Source organism: Bemisia tabaci, chromosome 4, assembly GCF_918797505.1.
Source record: "Bemisia tabaci chromosome 4, PGI_BMITA_v3".
NCBI classification, from domain to species: domain Eukaryota; kingdom Metazoa; phylum Arthropoda; class Insecta; order Hemiptera; family Aleyrodidae; genus Bemisia; species Bemisia tabaci.
This window is the reverse complement of record NC_092796.1, coordinates 57,987,154-58,000,121: the sequence shown is the minus strand read 5'-3', so window position 1 is coordinate 58,000,121 and position 12,968 is coordinate 57,987,154. Positions and strand designations below refer to the sequence as shown.

Below are 12,968 nucleotides of genomic sequence, written 5' to 3'. Positions count from 1 at the left end.
GGTAAAGCATGTATTTGACTTTGTTATCCCATAAAACTCATGTGTGCGAAAGACCGCTCATTTATGTACATTCTGGGCCGTTTTGATTTGATATTTGAATCTGAAGATTGGTAGTATTTTTCGTTTTCAAAGGTTAGCTGTTCTTTTGGGCCCTAAGAGCTCCATATTTCGACATGACCATACGCTCCCTATATAGGTACTGTAGACTGTAGTTGCCCCCGGTGGCAAATACGTATAAATCCAGACCTGAAGGTAGTGAGCAGGTGAGCTATAGACCAACTAATGGCAATCCACGAGGGATCCTATAGCTGGTCCATTATTTTCCTCACCAATGAGAATCGCCCGTTTCAGCCAATAGGATCGCCCAATTTTCCCTTTGGTTTAGTCTGGCTCAGTCTTTTAAACGTGTGTAATGTAATCGATGTGTGTTGAGAATCGGCTGTTTCAACCAATAGGATTACCCAATTTTCCCTTTGGCTTCAGTCCTAGTCTGGCTCAGTCCTTTTAAACATGTGCAATATAATCGATTCTGGGTCTAGCAAGTTGCCTCACCAATAATCGATTATTCACAATGGAGATAAATGGAGGGAGCATAGTGTTGCTGGCTCACAAGGATCGCCACTGGGGGGGGGGGGGGGGCTCCCCAAGAATTGGAGCCGGATCCCGGGTGCCGGGCCACCGGTTGCAGTAACGGAGAACGGAGGATTGATAATGGCCAGATAACTGGGCGGATTGCATGTAGCATTTGCATATAAGTGTGAACCCATGCCGCTAGCATCTCCATTCGAGTGTGCAAAGAACAATATGGAACTGAGACATTATCAAATATCATTATCTCTCAAGCATTATTACGCCTTGCTTCCGCGGAATGCGCCCACGCGGTCAGTAGGTGCCGCATTACGAAAACAGTTTTCATGACCCCTTATTTTCCAGTTACCACGTCTGCGTAGCGCTCAACGTAGTCCACTTAAGTGGGTTTTGAAGAAAGCAGAGGTGAGCATCCTCCAAAATTACCGCACTGAATATGCCTCTTCGTTTGTCGATTATTATGCGAAAAAAAGAAGAACACTGATTGTTAGAAAAAAGTATGTGGAGTGAATCGCAGTACAGTATTCTATAACATCCGTTCCCTTTGATTCAAGTAACTGTATAGTTCTGATTCATGAACCCATGCTGCCGCATAAAGGAAGAGTACAGTATCTTCTGAATATTTGTTTATAGGATTATTTAAACAACCTTTTTGATTTGAGATGGATTTTTTTTTAAAAAAAAAAAACAAAAGTCATCTTGCATCATTGCATTTGGATAATATCCAACTTCATTTTTGAGCTGAAAAGAGTGAGACATTTTTTCCTACTCGTTGATTGAAATGAAAATTATTTTCAAGTAAAATTTTCTTCTTGACCTCAAAAGCAAGTCTCAGTTGGACAAGGATTAAACGAGTTTTTTTAGATGGAATGTTGCGGAAGCCGACAGACTGGGTAAATCAACACATTACCGCAAAGTCAGAATCCTCTGATGTAATGCCTCCTGCTTGAAACGGTCCTTCATTCGTTGCATGTGAACACGGAGTGGATTTTGTTTTTAGGCAAAACGGTGCTTTAAGATGCTGATAAATGCTTGACTGCGGGCAGTTTTGGGGCAGATGTACTAATAACTTGCATGCGTTTATTACACTTGTAAAAGAGGGAATAATGTAATAAAAAGGGAATTGATGGTCTCGGTGTGTGCAGGGGTTCGTGCACGTTCGAGTGTGGTTCCCGCAGTTCCCTGGCGTCGTCATGATGTCTGACCAGGAGCTAATCATCATGTGCAAGCCGCCCGAGCCAACAGTCATCCAAAACAAGGCCGCAGGATTCGCCGGCAGTTTGTGAGTAATTTCTTCTTTCCTCCTCACATTTTGGTGTGCTTCCTCTTCATCGTTCTCTAACTCCTCTATGGACTGTAGCTTGTGTGATTTTAACTAGTATTTATCAAAAAACACGATACAGAATCAACTTAAAATGTAATGGGACTAAGGCCGCAAAAATAAAAGCATAAGATGAAAAAATTGAAATAAAAACCCGGGAGGTTTCGCAGTATCACAACAGCATGTTCGACCAGGAAAAAGGGAAATTTAAGAGAAACAAACTGAGCCTCACCGCTGATATTTTGAGACTCAACAAACATACAGGGTGTTCCAGGATTTAACGCGGCACTGCTGCAGGAGCGTGTCCTATGGTCAAAATTAAGATATTTTCTTCTGTAATTTTTTTTTCTAAAAGAGCCCTCTTAGGGTGCTGCGGCACTCACCCCTAATATCCCGGAAAAACCGTCGATTTTTCTGATTTCTGGCAAAATTTATTGATTGAAACCCACAAAATTACTTTTTACAAAATTCGCTTTTGGTAATTTTTAAAAATTGCACTAAAAGTTTATACAAATATAATTGAGGCGCTGTGTGCAGAGAGAGAATATTTTGGTTGCGGTGTCTCAAAATCTCCGCCAAGGTTTCATCCATTATGATTAAAGCAAATGTATATATAATTTATTGTAATTATTAATGAATATTTTTCATGATTATAACATGCTTGGAACGTAAAATGCTAGAAAATTCACCCAATAGTTTCCCCTCTAACATATAAGTCGCACCAAAGAATCTGAAGCCCCGCAACTGAGAAATGACCTTTCTGCACCCAACGTCTCAATAATTATTGTCACAAATCTTTTGAAACGCTAATGAACAATACTAAATAAAAAAAAAAGTCACAAATATTTCCGATTCTTTCATGACAGCAACCTCAAATTATTTTTAAAAATATTTTATTACAAAAATTCAAAAATATTTCAAATTATTTTTGAAATGTTTTTAACTTAACTAAGGTGGCATCGAATGAATTTGCCTTACGGCAGTGCCTCTTAATCGCGCCTTTGAGGTAAGGGGTTAAAATGATGGCAGTAGAGGAAAGGTTATCTCAGCTGATTATTCCCACGTCCAAGGAACTAAGTTTTTAGCACAGTTGCGTCCAAGACCCCGGCGCGGCCTGGACTTGAATGAACTTCTCGTGTAAACGCAGCTAATGACAATGCGGTGTTTTACAACTAGCGCATGCCGTTAAGTCAGTCGCAGTTACCGCAAACCGGAATCGGAATGGTTTTAAAGACTCCTGACGCTCCTTCCAGTTGAAATTGAATAAACCACCTTTGTCTCCCTTCCGTCCAATTTCCATCACAGTCTTGTCAGATCGTCCGCCTTTTTTTCGGGGCCCTCAAAACTCCCCACTCACTATTTGGACCTATTTCTGCCAAACGGAACTATGTCCATTATGACGTGAGCCCTGTTATGCATATAATCTTATGGGTCTCAGTGCTCATGTCTTCATGCACATAGTTCCGTTTGGCAGAAATACGTCCATTTGGGCAGACGAGATTCATATAATTTTCCTTTTTTTCCATTGATATTCAAGGGGCTTAGGGGACAAGGTGCACAAGTGCAATCTTTCCTTTTTCAAAAAATAGTGTGTTCAAAGTATCAATACAAATCAGCGGTATGATTATTGCAAGTGATAGATAAAACGATAGACAAAGAGGAATTGGAACTACCCTGTTTTGGGAAACTCACGGGTGACCCTATAATTGGATTACATTTTGCAATAAGGAATCACTATACCTCTGGCTCTCTCATTAAAGCACATAATTGCATGGGGAAACCAATGGCATGTATGTTATTTCTAAAATAGGCAGAAATAGTGGTTCCTTCGATCATTTTCTCCCTCATCACAATAAGCACCCGTTTGAACCGATAAGATTGGTCCATTTCCCCTTTGTCTTCTCTATCTATAGCTTTGACTGTCGAATCCATAAATCAGCATGCTGTTGTCCCAAATTTGCTATTGTGTTTTATATATTTTTAAAAAATTGCTAGGTGCTATTCTGATGAGGAATGTGAGTTTAATACTCTTGATAATTTAGATGAAAAACATAGAAAGTTACAGGGCGTTATCGAGGATTAAGGAACAGCCTATCCGACAATGTATGCAAAAATGATTTAGCCGCTTTTCTGCGTTCTACAGTGTATGTGCGCAAATTGATGTTTTTAGTATTTTTCAATACCTAATAAGAACGCTGTAATTACGCTGTTGTATATTAAATTGTTTTAAATCCAACCCCGAAATTACACAAATTGCAAAGTTTTCTCTTCATCCTGCAAAATCGTCAGTTTTCAGGTAGGCGGTATTCTTCATTTGCCCCGGTTATGTAATTTATTTTCCTGTTGAAAAAATAAAACACGAGGGGAAATTAGGCAACGGTGTCCCGCTTCAATCCACCCAAAAAAGAATAATTTCCTTAAAACCGCGCATTCTGGCAACAGCTCGCGAGTTTTCCTTTTCCTTCGACCACCGAGCACCGACACCGCGGGTGCGGGTAAGTGTAAGCCATGAGACAGCACTTGTCCGTAAGTCGTCCCGAAAGTGGGTCACTATTTTCTGGAAACGAATTTTGTCGGTTTGCCCGCTAGCCTCCGGGCCTCGGGCGGAAAAGTGGGCAACTCGCTTCACGCCACCAAAACCGTTGACCTTTCAGGGCGCGGCGGGGGGGGGGGGGGGGCGCCGGTGAGGGTTCCGCAGATGCCCGGGGCTCAAGCCGCGGCGTGAAGCCAAGCGCATCAGCCCGTTCCTTGGCTGAAGTCGACAGTCGGCACCACTCGTGTCAGACCTTGAAAATCGGGGGTCGGGCAGTTTACACCCGCGGTCAAAAATTGTGGGCAAATGATTCCCAGAACTCAGCCGGAAAACGTGGAACGATGAAAAACTGCATGCTGATTATTAAACTCGATAGACAAAGCGATAGACAAAAACTGCAAAGAGAAAACGGAGCTATCACACTGGTAGAAGTGGGTGGTTGCGATGGACAAAGCAGGTAAGTGTAGACTAACTAACGGCAACCCACGAAAAACCTTGCAATTAGTCGATCATTTTCCCGCTTAGTCTATGACCACTGCCGATTTCAACCAGTCCATTTTCCCTTCATCTTCTTTGGCTATAGCTTTGTATATGAATTAAAGTAATCTGCATCTAACGTGCTTACGAAGGAGACTTTAACGCACGTGTAGAAAGATTGGACTGCATTTCGAAATATGGAACTACTCTTTCTTGCTAGTTTTACAAACAACGTATGTGCCATTAGTTTCCTTATGCGGATCGGTACTATTATGAATGAGTCGGATAAAGTGATTTCCTCCAAGTCTTCATCGTTACGCACCGTATTAGGATTCCGCACATACCTGGACAACATTTTGCAACAAGGAAGTAGGAGGGGTGTATTTCTGGCTCATTTTACAAACAACATACGTGCCATTTGTTTCCTGTGCAGATGAGTACTTTTATGCATTGACGTATTTACGGAGGAGGGGGAGACCAGAGGGGTCCGGACCCTCCTCCCCCAGAGCCCCAAAAAAGGAAAGAAGAGAGCTGTTCAGCTTTAATTAGATATAAGCGCACTCACATCACTTGTTGCTAAGATTGTGCGATAATCATTTCATTTTAAGAAAGAAGCAGCAGAATTTACTTTCGCGCCATGATAATTTGATCAACTTTTTGAATGTATTGAATTGGAGAGTCTACCCAGATAATTTTTTTTTTCAGAGAGTCTGTTTATTTTTTCCATCTCACACTTAAAACAAAACATTCCATTTAATCTTGTATAAACGGTTTTCCATTTTTTTAAGGATTTTTGGGAGGAAAATATTGGAGAGCTACTTATCATTTTTCATGAGTGAAATTGTTTAAAAAATAGAGTTTTACGGGGTTAAAATCCTGAACATTTTCGGACCCCCGCTGCAGGTTTGGACTATAGTCAACCGCACCCCCAAATACTCGTAGTCCGTGAAGTCTTTGATCAGTGCTCGAAACTCACAGGCGCCAACGCGCCAAATGCGCCTGAAAAATCGGCCATGGCGCCTAAAAAAAGAAGACTCTGCGCCAACGTGGCCCCCAAAAATTGCCCCCTAAAAATCTGAATTTTCATATCAGGTGATTATTCGAAATTTTCAGCACTACAAGTGAAAGCGTTTTCTATTCTTCACGATCTCATCCTTAGTGCTTTTGTCTTCCCCAAATTACAGCTACTTACTAGTTCTGTCACGAAAACATCTTGCGCCTAACTTTTCGCTAAATGTGCCGTAATATATGGGCAAAAAGTCAATTTGGCCCCTAAAAAATCTTCAATGGCGCCTAGACATCGGCCTTGATGCGCCACATGGCTCCTAAAACTCAAGGTGAGTTTCGAACACTGTCTTTGATCTGCTACCCATCCTCCAACCTCCAGTACTTTTTACAAACATTATATTTAGTTCCTCCAGCGAAGAAAATCAGAAGGGGGCTACGCTGAAAAAAAAGTAGCTTGGATCAAGCATGATAATTCTTGATTTTGCCGCCAAGAATTTTCTTTATCTTGTTTTAAGCTGACTTTTTCTTGATTCAAGAAAAATAATGCTTGGGTTAAGCAAAAACGTAGCTTATATTAACCAGCAAAATTCTTGATTTAAGAAGAAATACTTCTTGGCGGCAAATTTAAGATTCTTTTTTTTCCAGTGTAGAACTAAGCCCGAAAGCTGGATACACGCACCGCCCACGAGACTAATAACAAGCTGTGATGGTGGTCCTTTCGCGGAATGTGTCCTTTATTACGAGCGGAAGGAGGTGCAAGGAGCAGTTGCGGCTGCCAGCTGTCGATCGCCCTGGATTCAGTGACGATGACTGCATCCGCACCCGCAGTCCGCACTCGCTCACCGCAAGCCGCACCGGCAAGTGCGGTGACTCCGAAAAGACCTCCTTCGGCGACGGAGAGCACTCACAGTTGGAATGCTCGCTTTCCCGCGGTTTCAAAGTCACCGAGCATGCAGTTGCATCAATAGGAATCAATCGACGCCCTCACACTAATGGTGACGCCGCACTGCACTTTTGCACTCATTTAACGCGTACACGGACGCACACAGCGACAGTACATTCTAAAAACCCCGCAGTAACAACAATGAACACAATGCACAACAACGTAGGCCTTGTCCACACGAGCGCGGTTCGCGGACCTTAGTTCGAGGAACTTGTTCCCGGAACAAGTTTTTAGCTGAGCTAAAACTTATTCCTCCAAAACCCGGAACTTCCCCGTACTCCGAGCTTCCACATATGTTTCTTTTGATGTGAATTTGTTTGTTTTTGTGCTTTACGTCCTTTACATATCTTGACATTTATTTTTGTTACTTTGCGGCCGTAATAATCTATTATTTTGCAATTATTGTATAGTTTTATTGAAGTTCCGGTTCTTGTTCGGGCGAACTCGTGTGGACAGCATGACAAGGAACAAGTTCCGGGAACCGAGCAGTTCGAGGAATAAGTTCCGCGAACTGCGCTCGTGTGGACAGGGCCGTACACATTGCACAGTAATTTGAACAAGGGCCTTAATAACAAGAATAATGGGCCAGCTGTGCGGGTCATAGAATCGTGTTTTGATGCTTGATTCTTATAGAACAGCTGAAATAATCAGATCTGTCTAAACAGCAACTTTCTACATTCAATATTAGCCGAGATATCGCCCTTTGAAAAGTCGGGTTTTTTGACGTCATCCACCGCGATAATGACACCCTTGCTTTCTTCCACCTTGCTCTCATCCGAGTTTCACGTGGAGTAACCAGTGCAAAGGTGCGTCACGCCGACTGATGAAAACAAGGTGGAAGAACCCGAGGGTGTCACTACCGCGGTGGATGACGTCAAAAACTCGAATTTTTAAGGGGTGATATGTCGGTTAATAATGTTCGTAGGCAATTTCTGTTTAGGCCGATCTCATTAGATGTAGGTAATCTACAAGAATCAAGCATCAAATCACAATTTTATGACCAGCGCAACTCACCCATTGGGGTTACATTCAATCGTAAGAGAGGAAAGATTAGGATAATTCTATACAAGAAACCCTGCATAACAGACAATTTAAATTGAAATAGCTTCTCTCAGCACTTAGAACGTTTTTCTCCTAACATTTTTGAAGAAGTGACGTATTCTTGACTGCACAAGCGGGAATGACACGCAGCAAATGGGGCACATCTACAGAGGGATTAAAAACACCGGAGTGACCATGGAGTTGCATGGTAATTAGTCGAGTACGTCCTATAATTGAACACTGGCCCCATTTTCTGTGCTGCCTTTTAGTTGATATTAAGAGGGGGGGGGGCCTGATACCATACTGATCTAGGAAAACAAACCCTTGGTCCAAAATAATCAAGTTGAACTTTTAGTTTCTTTGAGGTCCAATCGGTCGTAAAATTGCTCATGTGCGTTTTACGCCGACCAGCGACTTCAGTGCATTTGATGCAATGTGTGAAGTATCCATACAGTCTTGTAGGCGCTGATATGCTTTTCGTGCCGACCGGTGACCACACTATGTTCGGCGCAATGCGTGAAGTATTCTTGCAGTTTCGTAGGCGTTAATATGCGTTCCGCGCCGACCGGCGGCCGTACCTACTATGTTTGGCGAGATCAGAAACGATGATATAGCATTAGATTTGAAAGGAACTGTAGAAACAGAGAAAAGTTAATAAGTTTGAAGAATGGCTGGATAAAATTGATAAAACGGTCCGACAAAAATACTCCTATAAAGAGTCGATCGGAAATTAAGTGAAAACAAGAATCAGAAGCTAAAGCGAGTATGTTTTCACCCATAAAAAAAAGATTTACATCGGAGGAAAATTTTAACGTAAAAAGACAGCGTTTATTTTGCCAGTAAAGAATTACACTGCAGAATTTGAAGAGGAAATGCAGGCAGATTTCCGGAACCAAGTGAATAAGTTTTTACCCAAGAATGTAAAACCATACTTCTTTAAAACAAAATGAAACATCTTTAGGAGGAATATTCGGATGATGCTAGGTGATGCTTTTTCGTCCACATATACGAATGAAAGAAACTAGCGTTGAAAGGAAATAACCAAAATTAACAAAGAGCCAAGGGGAGGTTTTTACAACGTTATCCACGGATGGATTGCGTTTTGCAAAAAAGAACCAGGAGCATTGCAATGTTGCTAAAATTGTGCATCTTTTCTTTTGTCTCGGTAGAAAAACCTGATTATCCATTGACAGTTCCTATTTTACTCGCTAAAAACTATAAATTTAAGACAAAAATCATTACGTACATTTCATATTTTTTCATGGTTTCAGCGATTTTATTGCAAAGGATGAAGTTGCACAATCTTAGAACCATTGCAATCCTTCTGCTTCCTTTTTGCAAAACGCAATCCAGTTATTACACGAGAAGATATGCGGTTGAATTTGGTGTGTATTGCGAAGGACGAGCCTACGGTTGTTTTGCCCTCAACTGGTGGAGGCTGCTCAGTCATGCTCTTGGCATAGGATCTCGTCCCGGTCGAGGAGGTCCTCCTGGTTGACTAAGCCTAAGCCGAAGCTCCACTGCAAAGTTGATTGCATGCATAGTTGATTTCGGGAGGATGGGCATGGAGATGGAGCATGGGGCATCGGGATTAGCTTCGTTTTTCCGGCGCACTCAACCGCTCCCCAGATTCTGCTATCCGCTCTCGCTGAGTCGCATCTGTCACCGCCTTCGCTGCCGTCAAATCTACCGAATAATCATCCAACGCTTTTTATGGTGTGCTAAGGGCCACCCCCCCCCCCCGATCGCTCAGCAGCACGACCCCCAAGCCTGCCCCCGTCGAGTCCCTTAAAGCCCGTTTTGCGATCAACAGCGGCAAAAATCATGAATTATTTGATTAACCTAAAACTTTTTTGAAAACCGATTATATAGCACTTACTTTCTTATTGTTATCTACGCACTATGCGGCCATTTCGAGCGGGCAGGCCGCATAGTGCGTAGATAACAATAAGAAAGTAAGTGCTATATAATCGGTTTTCAAAAAAGTTTTAAGTTAATCAAATAATTTGTGAAGTGCCGATAAAATTTTAAAAAATGTGCAATATGCAACAACATACGGAAAAATCATGAAAATCGGCGCGGTAGATCCTTAGGCCCTGTCCACACGAGCGTGGTTCGAGGAACTTATTCGACGAACTGCTCAGTTCCCGGAATTTGTTCCTTAAAACGAGGCATGCTGTCCACACGAGTTCGACCGAACTGGAACCGGAACTTCAATAAAACTATACAATTATCGCAAAATTATAGATTATTACGGCCGCCAAAGTAATAAATATAAGTGTCAAAACATGTAAGGGACGTTAAAAACAAAAACAAACAAATTCACATCAAAAGAAACATAAGTAGAAGCTCGGAGTACGGGGGAAGTTCCTGGAGCAAGTTCCTCAAACTAAGTTCCGCGAACCACGCTCGTGCGGACAAGGCCTTTGGTCGAACTGTGACAAAAATGAACGTTTACTATCTTTAAATGGGATAATTCACAGATTTATCACATGATATACAGGAACCTGCGGACCGATTATTGAAATTGATAGACAAAGCTATAGACAAAGAAGACAAAAAGGATTTGCAGAGATCCTATTGGTGGAAGCGGGTGGTTGTAATGGACAAAGGAGATAGGGAATAGACTAACAAACGGCAACCGACAAGAGACCCGACATTTAGTCCATCATTTCCCCTCTTAGTCTGCAACGGCCACCGGTTTCGACCGATGGGATCGCTTCCTACTCCCCATGTCTTCTTTGTCTATCGCTTTGTCTATCAATTTCAATAATCAGCCCGCTGGTTCATATCTCCAAAATCAGAATAGAGACACCTCGTTTCGTCGTCTCCTGGACGCAGGAACGTAACTTCACTCCAAGCAAGGTCATAAAATTGATTAAAAAGATTCAATTTTTCCAAAAATATACCTGTGTATTTGCTATCCAAAATTTTTCTGATTTTTGTAGGTTTACGGACAGTAGGTCTAGAAGAAAAAGGGCTACAAAAAAAAGGGCTACCTTCTTTGGTCTACAGTCAAAATGTCTACATGAAAATGCCTATTAAAATAGTGTCTATAGTAAAATATGTCTGCGGTATTAACATGTCTTCGGTTTGATTGCCTACTCCAAAAACGTCAAAGTACGTATCTATGTTGTCTGATAAGAATCTCATTTGAAAGTGTATCCCCAAAGACAGGACGAGACTGTGGATGCTGCAGAAGCTGATGCGTAAAAATTGTGAGTCACACTTCGCGAATAATTCACCATATAAATATCAACATGTATATTTTATAAATATTTTATTTAATTTTTAATTTTATAAATATATTTTATAAATTTTTAGTGGCCAACATAAATATTTTGACATTTTCTAAGTGGGCAAACAAACCGCAGACATTTTAATAGCGTAGACATATTTGATTGTAGACATAATTTAAGTAGGCGTTTTAATGTAGACGTTTTGACTGTAGACTAAAAAAGGTAGCCCTTTTTTTTGTAGCCCTTTTTTCTGTAGACGTACTGTCTGCATACCAAGAAGAAAAATTAGTGAAATTTTTAGTTAGAAATTCCCAAGATTTCCGAGTCAGGAAATTCTCCAGTAGCTGTTGAGGAAAACACCATACCTAGATAAACGCGTTAGATGACGTCATCGTCCAAGATATGGTTCTCTTTCCTTGGTCTGATCGATGAAATTGTTTAGTAAATCTTATCCATGAGGAAAACTCCGGGGAGTCTAGGGAAACTTTTTTCCACGATGCGTCAAGGTTACTCGCCAGAGCCGACAACAGGGCGTGATAGCGATCATTATCCGATCCAACGACCTTTCTTTCAGCAAGTGGCTCATCTTCCTCCGCGCCAATTTTTCTGAATGTCAACTCTGTTCGATAAACTCTGCGGCGAGTGAGGGAGGAAGGGGGCGGGTGAATTATCAAATCGATCCGCGTTGGAGCGGAGCGTTTACGTTGAGCAAACAGATTAAATGGATTATTGGGCAGTCGACTCCAGGGGAGGCTCGCCGAGTCCGGAGTGGCAGCCCTCACCACGGACCACGAAGACGCGTTCCTCCCGCGGAACTTGGAAATTGAACCGCGCAACCGCAAAAGAGCGGATAGTATCCACTGTATGAAGCCATCCGGTTCGAGACAATTACTCGTCACCTGGTTCTTCAAATCGGAACCTCCTATAGATGAGACATACACTGGTAAAAAAAAGTAGCTTGGATCTAGAGTCCAGACTCTTAAAAACGAAATCCGCTTAAATCAAGAGGCTTGGCTCTTCGATTCAAGGAAAAAGCCGATTGAATCAAGAGTATTTTTCCTTGTCAATGTTTTTAAGAGTCTGGACTCTTGATCCAAGCTACTTTTTTACCAGTGTACAGCAGGCTGATTGTTGAAATTGATAGACAAAGCTATGGACAAAGAAGACGTAGGGACTATGGAGCGATCCTGTTGGTTGAAATGGGTAGTTCCTATATACTAAGGGAGAAAATGATGAGCTAACTATTGGGTCTCCCGTGGGTTGTTGTTAGTTAGTCTATTACTTACCTCCCCTGTTCATTGCAATCACCCGCTTCTACCATTGAGATCACCCCATATCCCTGTTTTCTTTTTTGCCTATCGCTTTGTCTACCAATTTCAAATCAACCCGCAGATCATCAAATTTGAAATCGTAGAGATTTTAATTAAAAAACTAGATCCGAACAGTGATGCAACTTTCCTCAATGTTATCGGCGGAAATCAATTGATAAAATATCCGTGTTGTCAGTCTGGAACAGCCGATGGAACCAATACCAGGGATTTTTTACTTTTCCAAACTGAATTGAAAGTACACAGAGGACAAACACTTCATTTTGAAACAATTCACAAGCACTCACAGACATTAAAACAATAAGTCTAAAAAAGTTAAAATCCCAGAAATCATGCGGAACTCAGGAAGAATTAGATTGGAAGATTCCAAGAATACTTAAACGAGTTTGATCCTGATTTCCCGCAACTTCGCAACTTTTAGTTATAGCTCAGATCAAATGCCTTCTTGGACTATCAGAAGTGAGTGTATTACTCTTAAATCCCATACCAT

General features: G+C 41.6%; 1 protein-coding gene across 1 annotated transcript in view; it reads left to right on the top strand.

Moving 5' to 3' along the window:
* Positions 1-12,968, top strand: part of LOC109042555 (uncharacterized) — a 68,725-nt gene that overhangs the window by 38,304 nt on the left and 17,453 nt on the right. Inside the window, exon 4 of the mRNA XM_072300161.1 lies at positions 1,734-1,870. Coding sequence (XP_072156262.1) covers positions 1,734-1,870 — 137 coding nt within the window. The remainder of the gene's footprint in view (positions 1-1,733; positions 1,871-12,968) is intronic.